At 38.7% G+C, this 15,057-nt stretch overlaps 1 protein-coding gene across 19 annotated transcripts in view; it reads right to left on the bottom strand.

Annotated features, from left to right (window-relative positions):
* Window positions 1–15,057, bottom strand: part of lmo7a (LIM domain 7a) — a 48,874-nt gene that overhangs the window by 21,022 nt on the left and 12,795 nt on the right. For 9 of the 19 annotated variants that reach the window (XM_057335325.1, XM_057335333.1, XM_057335336.1 and 6 more), the window contains exons 4-11: window positions 12,597–12,703; window positions 4,995–5,061; window positions 4,544–4,657; window positions 3,867–4,044; window positions 2,660–2,900; window positions 1,629–1,916; window positions 1,154–1,432; window positions 592–747 (exon numbers count right to left, since the gene is read on the bottom strand). In XM_057335325.1, coding sequence (XP_057191308.1) covers window positions 592–747; window positions 1,154–1,432; window positions 1,629–1,916; window positions 2,660–2,900; window positions 3,867–4,044; window positions 4,544–4,657; window positions 4,995–5,061; window positions 12,597–12,703 — 1,430 coding nt within the window. Of the gene's footprint in view, window positions 1–591; window positions 748–1,153; window positions 1,433–1,628; window positions 1,917–2,659; window positions 2,901–3,866; window positions 4,045–4,543; window positions 4,658–4,994; window positions 5,062–12,596; window positions 12,704–12,928; window positions 13,296–15,057 lie in introns of those variants that run through there. The other 10 variants (XM_057335327.1, XM_057335329.1, XM_057335334.1 and 7 more) reach the window with 6 other exon arrangements.

Here is a 15,057-nt window from a genome sequence, read left to right as displayed (position 1 = left end):
GGTTTGGAATGACATGAGGGGGAGTAAATTATTAAATAATTTTCATGTTTGGTTGAAAATCCCCTTAATTAAAAACGATTCATTCATTTGTTCATTGATCCATACCTCCATTGACTCAGTGACTCAATGATTCAGTCATAACTCAATTCTCGAATAAGCATATTATTTAACATTCTCATAAATGATGACTTAAATTTTGTTCCGTCCAAAATCGTGGGGCTTCAGAAACTATACATCATGGTCACTATGAACTGTATGAATTTTATGGGAAAAAGCTATGTGAAGATTCTTTTTTTGTATTTTACACAACAGCACACACGTTTGATGAGGGTGAGGTAATAATGACAAGGATCATTTTTGAGTCAGCTATCCATTGGGTGATAAAATTGATATTATTGACATTTTCCATGTAAATTCAAGGAGCACGTGTTGTGAGGTCATCAATATTCATAATAATGATTTTAAACAGAAACCACTACATGTTAGTGAGCATCAGTTGATACTTTTATTAGAAAACAAGGAAAAGCTGTTCAGGGGGAGAGGGACTGAGCAGATGTCCAGTCCTACTCCATGTGAGGCTGTGATAAGGACCTGGCAGTGGTGGTGAGACTGGAGTGGGTGTGGCCTTCAGGTGAATGGGAGTGAGAAGGAGGGGGCTCAGATTGAGTGCGAGAGAGAGAAGGAAGAGAGTGCCATGGATTGATGTCACCATCTGAGTCTTCTGAGGAAGAGCCTGATCTCGGGTGGCTGGAAAACGTGAGGTGAAAGAGCACAGAGAAAGATGGAGAAAAGTTAGCAGCCATCACCAGAGCAAAGAGATAGAGATAACAGCAGAGCATTAGCAATAAAGTGCAGAAGCAAGAAAGAATTTATATAGACTGAATAACTCATGGATTGGTCGATAGGGTTGGGAATCAACGTTTTGGAACTCCTACGTGTTCTACTTAAATGGAAAAAAATACCACAATAAGATAAAGAACATAAACAGTACTACAAAGGGGTAACCTGTATTTAAAAAAATGTATGCAATCTATTCTAAATAAGAAATCTGCTCATAATCTGATCAATAACACATTTTTAATATTTCTTTATGATTCCCACCTCTACTGCTTCATTTATTTATCGTGCATTTCTTTTTTTATGGCAGTAGTACCTAACAGACCTGAATCCTTGGATCTTTCTATACCAAGGCCGGCGCTGGGAACCCAGTTTAATCTTCTTTATGTGTGCATCCTCCTCTTGTGTCCAGAACTTGGGCAGAAATTGATCAAAATATAAATTGGCAGAGGGTTGAGGCGTCAGGCCTACTTTTCGGGCATAAAGGTCATCCTGAACAGGGTCGGCATAACCGAACTCGTCATCGTCCTCCTCAGAGTCATCGTAAATGCAGAGTCCAGCAGATCCAGGCCTTGTGTAGGTCTGCGACTGAGTGCTGCTCAAAAGACATCCATTTTTGTTACATACGATACGATACGTCCAATGATCAAAGCACATCAAACCATCCATGGTTAAAGTCACACAGAAAATCAGCAAGATCATAACAGCAAAACCAAACCAATCTGAGATTACTGCATGACCTAACATTAACACTCACAATTTGCCAAACTAAAGCGTCAATGGTTTCTGACCTGAGTCGTGTCAGCGTCTGTTGGGGCGCATTAGTGACAGTGACGCGTGGCCTGTTGGTACGTGGGATAGCAGCTGCCCCCAGCGGGTGTATGGGTATGGCAAAGTTGGTCGGTGCAAGAGGGGTGGGGCTGTGAAATCTACGGCTAGCCAGGTCATCTAGAACCACGTCGGGATCTGGTCGATCCACATCCGAATCAGTGCTCTCGTAATCATAAGCCCGAGACAGGTGAGGAGACTGGGATTTCAAGTCGGTGACAGAGGAGGGGTCTGAACCTGCTCTCACTTGGCTGGGATGGACCACCAAAGTTGGTAACAAGAGCACAATGCCAACACATAGTGGAAGCATAATGTAAGAACTGGCATCCAAACAACAACCATAATAACTCACCCATCAAATAAGGAACTCAAAAGACATAAACAGTTTTTTGGATAGCAAAGTGATCATTTTACTCCATAGAAAAAGACCAATTTGATGTAAGGTTAGGCTGGATCCGATTGACCCCATTTACACCTGGTATTAACATGTGATTTTGGCAATCCATCCAATCACATGAGGACAGTGCTAAAATGGGTGTAAACAGGGTACAAGATGCTTTTTTAATAGAAACACCAAAACAGCAACCAAAGGTTTAAGCACAAATCTGTCCTTGATGTATCCTGATCACGTCAAATGGCCACTTACTCACCTATCCATCCAAGATTGTGCCATAACAGTTACATAAGATAAGAAAATTAATACTGACTGATCAAAATGAAATGCACATGCACAAGACGTCAACAAATTGAACGGACTGCCTGACGCCAACATGCACTGACACAAAATGCATGCAAACCACAGCGATCCACTAACGATCAGATCACCCGAGATGGATGTTAATACCAGGTGTAAACATTGCCGTTAATCAGATGGTCATCTTTTACCATTACAGGTCAATGTACCATCCGATGAGATCCTTCCAACAACAAACCAACCAACCAACCAGAATCTCTACAGTGCAATTCAATACTTTCTCTAACAGACTTGCATTACCTAGCAAAATTGCCGTCCTCATCTGTGTACAATGGAGCACCCCAGCTTTGTCTGTTGTCGTCATTTCTCTCGACTCGTTTCTTACGCAGCGGTGCTGGAACATGGCCTGACTGCTTGTCCCTGGACGGGAGGAATTGGTTGAACTGAGTGGTGGTCTTGGGTGTTACGACCAGAGAGCGCCGGTATTCTTTAGACTCTGACATGGTGAAGCTCAAATCTGCTTCAGGGTCACTTCCACAACCTGAAGAAATAAAGCACATACTGTAGAACACAAGAGTTTATCACACACATCACTTTAAAAGATGAGAATTGCTAGTCAACAACTGCATGCATGGTTTTGAGACCGTACAATGGAGGTCAATGGAAACTATTTGCATACTAAGATTTTAATTAGGAAATAAATGAGTAAAGAAATAAATGAGTTTTACTGTCCAAGGCAAGCATACCGCACACACTCGCATATTTCTGTGTGGTAAACACAGCAGTGTGAACAGAGGGTGACTCCTTGACAGGTCAGTGGGGAATGAGCAAAAATGTCTCATTGGGCTGAACAAAGAGAAAGTCCAGAAGACTAATTACATCAGCACCTTCCTCATGAGCTGCAATTGAGCCCCTGGGACCATGACTGGAGCTGAAAGATGCTAATGTCAATAAAACACGTTGAAGAGTATGAGAGGATAGAGTTTGCACTTTCCATCAAAACAGTATCTGCTGAGCATCAAAAACTAGATCATGACCGGTTGCGGGTTAAAAAAAGCCTTGTTTATTTTGTTTGTAAAGATAAAGAGCAGCATTCACACACCACTAGAGGGCATCAAGCATTTGTTTTGAGTGACAATAGTCAATTACTAAAAAGGTTTCAAAACATACAAACATACTGAGAAACGTTTTGAATTATAAATAATTTTAAATTAATGCAAAAAAATAACGCACAAATTAATAATAATGGATGACAGTGTAAAGTACTTTATTTTATATAATGCCATACCTCCACACAGCCAAATAAAAATGTACTGAATTACAGATAAACTACATGTTAGCCAAAGCAAAAACACATCAATTTGTTTTCTGTGGTCAGGTGAAGACAGTTTTACGTGAAAAAAAATCAGTCTCCACCTTTCATAATATAAAACTACTTTTTCTGTTAAGTCAAGCTAGAACAACCAGAGACCTAATTGAAGAGTTTGACTGAAGCTTGGCATCTTACCCTCACTGCTTCCTTTGAGTATAGTGTCTGAGGATGTGCTATAAGTTCTTGAGTCCAGTGAGTCGAGACTGTCTAGCGAGTCTTCTCTCTTGTGACCAGTAAGAGGTAAGAGCTCTTCCTTCTCTGAGTACCAGCCGTTTCTTGCACTGCCCTGCAGTGATGTGTAATCCTCTAGTGCCTGTGGAGCACAAGGGCGTGAGTGTGAGAGACACTCATACAGACGACAGTTTCGCTCCTGAAAATCTACTGTCTTTTCTATTGCAAGTCATGCCATTGTGGTCGATTGTGTACTGTAAGTGTGAATGATGTTTTGTCATGGGCGTGTACATGACACAAAGACATGCATTGCAAAAATCGAAACAGCAAAAAGGAAGGCCAATGGTCTAATTATAAAGTCTAAATAAGAATACAATAAGCATTGTAAAACAGCATTGAAAGAAAGCATGTGGATATTTACGATGTTTAAAAGACAAAAGGATCAAAGCAAGCAGACATTGACATTGTCTGATTTTGTTTTTCACCGTTTGTAGTTATGTTAAATGATGAGACTAGTAAGCCACAATCTAAGATATTTTAAATACCAGAATGCATATATATAACATCTAGTCTCCATTTCTGCAGGAATCCACAGTATTAAAGCAATTCAATATATCACCAGTAAAACACACATATTTTACCTTATGTAGTGTTTTGCCAAGCAATCCCTCAAATGCTTTTAGTTTTAGGTAAGGTCCATTATAAAAAGGATCAGCATATGCCTTTCTGCTCAACCAATATAAGGTGATCAGAACCTGTAATTTAATTTTGTTAAAACATGTTAAAATGTTCTCTAATAAAATAAACCCATACTGCATTACATAACAGAGGTTACTTACTGTGGTTTTAAGTTTTAAGACAAAAGGAAAACCTGAAATCATTTCTTAATACAGAAATATAGATATAACAAACTGTATAAGGAGATAAACAGAGCACCACAAACTACAAAGTGGGAGCTGTAAAATAAGGATTTAATTTAATGCTACAGCAATGAAGCAATATTCCTCAAGCTCACAGCATCTTTTTAAATGAGCAAATTAGGTGATAAACACGATTTTACATCCAAACAAATAGTTGAGCATTATTACTTACATTTTTGAGCCTCCTACTGCTCTCCTGGTGCCTGTAGGGGAGAAGTGTTCGGTTAATCACTGAATGCCTGGGAAAAAGACAATAAAAGAATAAGCATGTTTTGGGTCTCTGTGTTCCCTAGTGAATGAGCTAGAAAGTGAGAGTACAATCCCATCAACTCTACAGGCTCTGTACAAAAGCATACACACAGCATACACATGTTCACTCAAACACACTGACAATCATTCAACCGCACTCCACCCCACACAGCCCGAAAAAGAAAAAGCCTGTCCCATGAGAGAGGCCGTCCTGCTGGATAAGTCTGCAACATCAGCTGACTAAGAATAACAGATAGGAAAGGCCTGATCCAGGCACATCAACTAAACCCAGACTGAAGATGCTGGTTTGATACAACTGTTGTTTTAAACTCTAAAATTGACAATATGTCTGTTTTAGAAAGACAACCAAAATAATTGTGTTTAATCATCTTAAGATACAGGTGGTATGCTGTATTTCTACAGTATGTGACTTTTTATCCTCCATTGGTTATTCAGGAGAAGGTTCACGTAATGGTTAGGGCCGAACATCAATGGCATTTTTAACAGCACAGTCTTTACATCCTGTTGTTGTGTTTAAAGTGATGTACCATTTTTCCTTCTCTGCTCTTTCGACCTACACCTGAAAATAAAATCCAACATCAATCCTCATGTTTACCAGAATGCCACACATTTCGTACATTATCACATGACACAATTCTGTTCTTTGACATTATAGTATAAAGGGCCATACATGCATATTAAGTGATTATAATGCCATAGATATATTTGTAATACAATAGTAACACATGTATGTGTCCATGGCCCTTACATTTTGTGGTATCTGCTATGCAGCTGGCTAGAACCCAGTTTCACCTTAGGCGACATTCCCTGAGTATAACAACACTGTTTTAGAGAAAATGCAAATAAATTTTAGCTGAGACAGTCACATTGATGAGAAAAGCAGAGTTCAACCCATGACAGTTCATGTATTTGAAGAATGATCACGCTGTGACCTGTGTTTTTCTTGTTTTAAGCAGGTGAACCTGCATGGCATGTGAAACTATCTGAATTAAGGGAAGCCATTCGCCTCGCCGATAACAACAATTTATTGCTCCAATAAAAGTGCAAGTTCTCTGCAGCTGGAACAAAGTCCACATTTATAAAGCTACTGGAAAAGAAACTCCCATAAAAAAGCCAAAGGACTCTTTGTTGGGCGAGGAAAGATGAAGGGGGGCTTTAAAAATCATCAAAATATAATCTTAAAAATAATTTACAAACTGGGGTCCCCCAGGGATCCTCCAGAAGGGTCTGAGGGGTCCCAGAAAACTATGTCTATGTCTAACATGTTTATCTAACATAGTTTAAATGTTTCTTTGTACAAATACATTGATATGTATTTTAGGAGGGTGGTCCCTCACAAAAGGGTCATCATATTTGGGTGACCCTGATCTAGGGTATACTTTAAGTTCATGCCATCAGCTGGTCACTCACATGGAAGGCATATATTTATCCAAAAATAAAAAAACGTATCACATTTTCTTGTGTTTAATTATGTAATGACTGTAGTGTATTAAAGTGTAATTTTATGAAACTAGATTATGTTGAATTATGGCAAGGAGTGCATTAGTTTTTAACAACCATTATACAGTATATATATATCATTGTCCTCTTTAAAAGTCGCTTTATAAGAGTATTGTGCTTGGAACATTCCTATTCCAACAGCTCATTTTACTAATCAAAACACTTTCAGATATAATCAGAGGGAAAATGCCATTCAATTGGGCCTCTGTTTAGACCGTTTAGATCAGATTTGAAATTACTTTGACCGAATGTGTCTACACAAGTACAAGTACTGTGTCAAATAGCTTATAATCATGCGTATTTCCCAAGGCAAACCAAAACGTTTGTTTGTGCTGCTGGCCATTTGTGAGAATGTTTGCTTGGTTACATTCTCACAAAAGGTGAAATCAACCTGCGGCGTGTCTTACAACTCACAAACCAAGTAACAATCAAAAATATGTTTTTCTGCCAGTATTAGGCCCTGAAGTTACTGTCTCAACAAGTTGATGTCATAAAATATGAATCCACGGGAAAGTCATAAAGACTCCTCATGTTGGTTTATTTATATTTGGAGCAAAGTGGATCTTTCTAAATGGTACTTTGCCCTGTTTCTCTACAGTCGTCTACACAGTAACGGAACATCTAAACCACAGAGGCCCATGTAAAAGAGTCTAAAGTAAAGATAGACTATCACACCACATAACACAATATGACAGGCTATTTATAGGCAAAGTCGAGTACTTATTCACAACATCCACTGCATATTTCTTGAATTTTACGCAATATTCATCCTCAATATCGAAATAATCCAGTTGCACAAAAGACACGTCAAGGTTTGCCAATCCCTTTCGGGTTATGCAATAAAATGACACACTGACAAAGGATGGGCAGGTTGATGAAACGTCAACACCCCTTATTGTCAGAATCTAATTCGAGTGGGTGTGTGTGCATAGCTGAGATATTAAGACCATTACTGCCCTGTTCTGTAACATTCAGCAGGTAAAGAATGTCCGTCTGCTTTCAAGAACGAATGCTACTAATGAGTCACGTCAGCTGGCATCATTCACTCTATTAAAAGGAAAAATAGTCTTAACTCTCAATTAACAGCATAGCTCTGTAATGCATCAAATGCATATTTCAAGGAGGAGGAACGATGGATACAATGCCTCCCGAAAGGCTTGTTATATACTTATCCAACTCAACAGCTATAATGCACAAGTTCACATTTGTGGAACCAATCTTCAGTGTCCTGATGAGAACACAAACACAAATGTTTTTTTTTCTTAGAGGAGCATTTATTGACAGGCTGATCGCCACAATTGTGTCCTTCACAACTGAACAATTCACAATGTACCAGCGTCCTTGTTACAGAGACCAGTGATGCCATCCAGTACCACGCGCTGTTGATCAAATGCTATATTCATTCCCAGTGTTCATACCCTGGCTTCCTAGTGAAAATGTTGTGTTTTAAAATGGATCTGACTTTTTTATGATAAACAGTACTATACAACATAGCAATTTTATCCAGTATTTCGTCACGCTTCCAACATCAACAGCGAGTTATCTGGGAATTAGTTTAGCACTGGAGAATGAATGATAATATCTAGAGTCTGGATAAGAACAGTACTCTATTATTCTGCCATGTATAGTATTATTTTGATTTAAAACCCCTAGAATGCAAACACTTCCTAAAATTAAGCAAAACATTTTTTTTCCATTGTGATCAAGGAACAACTGCAGCTTTTCTTATGTAATGTAACGACTAATAAATCTCATGTACTTGATGATTACCTATAAACGTCAACACTAAAATCAAAGGGTAAGGTTTTTATGAGTTGTAATGCATCACTTTATGAATCGCTGGAATGTAGGAAGAGATAAAATTCAGTATCATTAACATTATTTTGTAATCTCCAGTAACATGACTGTATGGCCACTGCGACACAATGGTAAATCATGACACCAAGAACAAAGTTCACTTAAAGAAGCTCAGGCTTCCGCCATGACTGCCTGCTGAACTTTGATTTAATGCTTTAGTAATAACTGTCATTATGTTCAGTCGACTCGTCTTTTGATGTCAATTTGTCAATCAAATGTCTGAGAACATTCATTTATAAAAGGATGTTCGACACATCCGATACTTACAGAGCACAAATAAATCTGGACAAACTTGTTGCGTAAATCTCCACACACACAAAAATATTGTCATGGCTCTGCTTCATTTTGTCATGTTTTTCTTGGTCCTGTAGCAGAGTCATGACAAAGCCTTTGGTTATGTGTGGAGAGAAACATATTATTGTCCTTTTGACAATAATATAAGTTCTCTCCAGTGTCTCGTCTCTGTTCCCGCCATCTCGTTTCCTCGTTATCTTTCCCTGAGTGTTTAATTACCCACACCTGCCCCGTGTAGTTATCCTTTGTATGTCTTCCCTATATAATACCCTCATGTATCATTGTCCTGTGTCGGTCATTGCATGTGTATGTACTCGTGTCATGTCCAGCTGTATCAACTGTTCCTGTTTCGTCCTTTGTAGTAAGTGTTAGTTTAGTTTAATCCTTGTCTAAGTTTATGTGAGTCTAGTGTTTAGTCAGTTTACGTCCCTGTTACTTGTGTGATTTTCTTGTTCCTGTGTTTTGCCCCCATCGTGGGTTTTTGTTTTGTGTTCTGTTATTATTTTGTAAAAATAAACTTCTGTTAACCCCTTCATCCCCGCCTGCCTGCGATTGGGTTCTTTTCCCCCAGTGTTCATGACAAATATGCTTTGTGTGCTAACTGAAAAAGAATAACAATGAAATTCATTTTAGTCAGGTTGAAAATATTACAAACACTGAATAAACCTAACACATTTTACGATTCTACAGTTTAACAGTTCTAATAGTTTAGCATTAATGCATTAGCATGAACATGAACTAATAATGAGCAACATATTTATACGGTATTTATTTAGCATGCGTTTTGTTGCGAGACAGCTAAATGATCTGATGATGTTCATGTTCACGTAGAGACAAGCCGGACTAAGCAGCTGTCAGGCTGGAAAAGGAAGGAACCGATGGGCAGATGACCTGAAATTGCTTCTCACTCTGAGACATTTGCTTTTCATGGACTGATGAGTAATAATGAATAAAGGCTCTGCTTATCTCAGGCCTGCTAGCAAGCGACTGTGATAACTGCTCACGTTGCCTTCAGTGTGACTGGAAATTTGGCTTCAAACTCCACGAGGATTAGCATGAGACATTGGAGAACATCTCATGTGGCACACAAACTATGTCCTGAGATTGCAGAAGGGGTAGTGTAATGTGTATTAGAGGAATTCTTCAAACAGGGGAACATTTCTGCCCCTCCACTGGATAATTTTTTATTTTATTTATTTAAACGTTCATTCTTGCTTTAAATGATTAAAAATTAGCTTTTCACTTACACAGTATAAGTGTAAGTAATATCTTTTTGTGCTTAAGGTGTCCATTTGACAAAATTTCCAAAATTTTTGACAGCTGGCAAACTTATTGTGTTAGCATGGCACAGGCTATTCAGCTTTTAGTAATTCCCATTAAATAAAAGATCCGAACCATGGTACTTGATTGATGGGTTTATATCGAGGGGATAATCAGATATTTATTTCAGGATATGTGAAGCTCACATGGGTTCATCATGGGTTCGATTCCCAAGGATACAAATGTCAATGTGTTAAAATAATGCAGAATTGGCCATTAAAGGGATAGTTCATCCAAAAATGAAAATTCTGTCATCATTTACTCACCCTCATATTCTTCTGTATACGCTTATTTGTTCTGTTGAAAAGAAAGAAAGATATTTGTAACCAAACAGTTTTGGGGCACCATTGAATACCATAGTGGGAAAAGAAAGCTACTATGGTAGTCCATGGTGCCGCAGAACTGTTTGGTTTCCAACATTCTTCAAAATATCTTCTTTTGTGTTAAATAGAATGAAGAAATTCATACAGGTTTGTAACAACTTCAATTTTCATGAATTTCAAATTCTTTCATGACTTACTCTCCCAGACCTGTTTCTTTCTTCTGCAGAACACAAAATAATATAGTTGGAAGAACGTTAATAACCAGACATCACTGGCCCCCATTGACTTCCACTGTATGAAAACAAAACCACTGGGGCCTTTCTAAACATATCTTCTTTTGTGCCATTAAAAAACAACGTGCCATTAAAGGTTTTGAATAACACGAGTCACATGACAGTGAATAAATGATGCCAGAATTTTTATTTTGGGTGAACTATACCTTTAAGAAGAATGATTTAACAAGGGTTAACAAGAGGAATGTAATACACCACGTGAAAACAGATGCTAAAAACAGCAAGTGCCTGGATTCATATCACCACCGCAGTTCATCTCGTGTCAAAATGCGACCTTTCCATTCTAAAATTAGCACCTCTGGAACCCTCAGTGGTCAGTGGACTCAGATAAACACATGCAGCAAGGCACACACACAGATCCTACATGCACACCCACATATACACCTGTGCACACACACCCACAGACAATATACATACAATTCAAGCAAAACCAGTAAATGGGTTATTATAGCCCATAGGGAGTGAATGAGCACTATTTAATTAGAGCCTGTGTACTGTTGCTATGGGAGAGAGGGTGTGGCATGGTAACCGTCATGCAGCAAAGCTCACTTTGTGTAATCTCACCCCACAGCTGAGCGTCTGATGGCGCTGTCACTTTAACTGAGGTAATACAGACGGAAAGGATATCATTAGCAGATGCATCTGTATTCAAAGCAGTGTTATCAATGTGGGCAGGTTGATTTCGCATATTTGAATCATTACTAATTTGTATGTGACGTGAAACAGGATGGATCTGTCCTGTGCAGCAATACGCGGACGTTATTGAGCTGGACATGTTCGTGACCAAGCTGTACACACCTTAGTCAAATGAAGCGTTTCACAAAGGATCAACTATCGGAAAACTCGGGAACAAAACTAAAAGTATTGCAGATAGGCATATGCCTACCTATAAAGCACGCAAAAAAATCTTACAGATTGGAATGCTGTTATTGCACAATCATTCTTATAAAGTTGAAACTTTCGTGTTACATACAAAAAGCAACAGTGTGTCATTTTGGTATCAAACCTTTTAAACAATAGTAATATTTTTTTTTAAACACCCATTATTGTGAATTATCCACAAACACTTCACAGTGTTACTTAATTCGAGTGAGCTGTCTAATAGCCTAAAACCTATTGTTCTCAAATATCAAACAAATATTTTTTTTGCGGTAAAGAACATGTCAGCGCACAACGTCAAGGGCTCCCACAGCCACACCTGTGAGAATACTGAACTGGTTCATCAACATGCCATGTCTTTCCACCCAAGTGACAGGTATTTGCTGATCCAAAACATTGAAACTTAAATAATATTACGTGATGTAACATGCACGCAGAACAAACACATGCATGTGGTAAATCAAACAGTTTCAGAACGCACGCAACACATCTTTCATCTCTCTTCGTCTTGGATTTACACATCAGATTATGGTTTTAAAGCCATTCACCTCTGCTCCGCTTCTTTTATTGGCTGTTTAGTTTAATGACAGTTCTTTGACAGTTCTTTTGAAGTTTTCACTTGACAAACAACCGTATCAAATTCATTTCATATTCAAATTATTTTTACAAACAAAACAAGTTAATACAAGCAGGGCATGGTTGTACAGTAAATGTCATTAAGCTATTATGTCAAGAACCAAGAAAACCTCCTGTGAATCTGTTTAATGATTGGCCAATACACACTGTGCGGTTCACATTGTGCGGTTTTATATTTTAATACAGAATTTAACTGCCTGGCTTGGTAATACAAGCCTATTTTTCTGAAGTATGTGGATACGAGACCAGTGGACATTCAGAACTGCCAAAAACACCATGCAGTGAACCATAAACAGCAGTTGGACGTATGTCTGTTGCAGATACACCACAGCTATTTTCCACACTGGCGTATTGCAAAACTTTCTAATACATTGTTGAGAAGTTGAGAAACCCAAAACTTACTTGACAGTTACACGTGTAGATAAGTCTTGCAGGTCTCCTGGGTGGAAAAGTTGGGCTTGATTTAGTCCGACCACGCCGCAGGCTTTCAAGAAGATGTTGAGGTTGTCCTGTCAACAGAGAATATGTGTCCACTGTTTGAGTTAGACAGTAATTGTGTGGGAATACTCTGGCACACGCAGTTCAGAAATCATTGCATCCAAAGTTCAGACAGTCCTGTGAGCTCACAGGGGTGGGAGGAGATGAGCGAAGGCAGGTGGCAAATAAAGAGTGACACAACACAGCGAGAGTGAAAAAAAGAAGGCAGGACACCAGTGAGTGACCCGTGTCATTACCTGTGAGAACATGAGTTTGCCCTAGGGGCGGTGCAAAAGTATGACAGAGAGTATCAAAGCTGCAGGTGCCCTCCCATGCACATGTAGGGCAGTCACACGAACACAAGCTCTCTCTCTTTTTACTCTCGGTCTTGCACATAACTTCACACACAAACACATAAACTCAGCCATGCGCTCCCTTTTCACACCCAGAAACCGGCACTCAACCTCTCAGCAGAACATCTGAGGAATCTTCAGGGCGGTGGATTATTTTGGAGACAATGTTATTATGAAACAGAAGACTGGTGACTTAAACAACAAACTATTTCCCCCAAGCAACTATTACAGGAAATGTAAGATTGTGTGTCTACGTGTATGTGTAACAGGTAGTGTATGTTGAGAGCGCACTTGAATGAAGACTGAACCCATGTCCCTGAATGAGTGTTATGACATCTTTTCAATTTCTCGGTTGTAAAGACCAGCTTGAATTTCTGTGCTGGTTCAGGCTGGTTTATAGTAGTGCTAAACTAGCAAATGGCCCATCATAACTAAGCATACTTGATTTTGCAGAATGACAAAGGTGGTCTTGTTGGTTAGGTTAAAGGCCCATTGTATGCAATTTAGCGGCATATAGCGATGAGGTTGCGAATTGCAACCAACGGCTCACTCCACTCCTCCCTCCCCTCTCAAGGCACTACGGAGGCTGACACCGCACTAAGATGTCATCACATTTCTGCTTCTTTGCTCAAGAAGATAAAGTATTTACGAAATGCCCTCTGTAGAGCAGTTTGTCCGTTTAGGGCTACTGTAGAAACAACATGGCGAACTCCATGCAAGGGGACTCACGGTGTATGTACTATGTAGATAGAAATAGCTCATTCTAAGGTAATAAACACATAACACTTTATTATATAAGGTCTTTATACACCTCTGAAGACATAGTTATGTATATTACAGTATATTGCAAAAATTACACACAGCACCTTTAAAAAAACAGAATTCCATCTAAGCTAACACAACATGCTGGTGACCAGCAATGTCAGTTTCATTTAGCTGTTTACTTCTTTTAGCTGTCAACCATCTGAATATCTTGTCTAGAGTGCACAGCCCACCCTTTCCCATGTCACCCATCTGTTTACAGTTTGCTCAGAAAAGGCAGGCTGCTTTGGCCTATGTTTAAAGAGCAAACATACTTATTAGCATGGAAATAAAGAGCTAACCATTGAAGTTTGACTGCACATCCAAATGACCTCCTCTCTTAAGCCAGTGCAGAACTATTTTCCTGAGACTCATCGTAGGTTGAACCCTGACCTTTGTAGGTGAAGGTAAATATGTTTTTCGTTTATATAAAGTACTCAGTTTCATCTGTAGCCTCCTTCAAGGTGACAAACAAGTTTTTTTGGAACAAACACACTGAACTGTAAAATCAAGTGGACGTGGTGCACAGAAATTTGACCCTGGAATGACTCCATTTCTCAACCACAAACAGTTTGATTAGTGTCGTTAATATTAACAAAAGTGAAATATGTGAGATTCGGCATGTTTCATTTAATCACCTGCTTGCAAATACCTGTTGTTAAATTTCTTGGAACAGGTGTCTGTTCCAGCACTTTAACTCTTTAACCTTTACTTGGAATTTTAAATTCCAAGTTCAAATTCATCTCAAGGACATGTCTGTCAAAACATTAATATCTGTTAAAGGGACAGTTTACCCAAAAATAAACATTCTGTCATCATTTGCTCATCCTCATATTGTTTTAAACCCGCATGGCTTTCTATCTTTTGTGGAACACAAAAATGCACCATGTAACTCTTTTGATTCATACAATGGAGCTTTTCGAGCTTCAAGAAAGACACAAAAACATTTCTTCTTGTATGTACCATGAAAGATAGAAAGCTATACAGGTTTTGAACAATATGAGATAGAGTAAATAGTGACGGAACTATTTTTGCACATTTAGTTTCATGACAGATGATGGGTCAATGAAGCAGAAAATATTACCGACATTTAGTTGTGCACAAACAGTGATGACAATACAACACAATAAGTTTCATTTCAGACTCTAAAATGCCTAAAACTTCTTTTTCGAAGAAAAACATTTATCAGATGTTTTTACTTAGCAGATGTTTTTCAGATCTTTAGCAGACAT

This window comes from Triplophysa rosa, linkage group LG6 (genome assembly GCF_024868665.1).
Source record: "Triplophysa rosa linkage group LG6, Trosa_1v2, whole genome shotgun sequence".
NCBI lineage: Eukaryota > Metazoa > Chordata > Actinopteri > Cypriniformes > Nemacheilidae > Triplophysa > Triplophysa rosa.
Note: the sequence above shows the minus strand (reverse complement) of the source record. Positions and strands in the feature narration are given on the sequence as shown.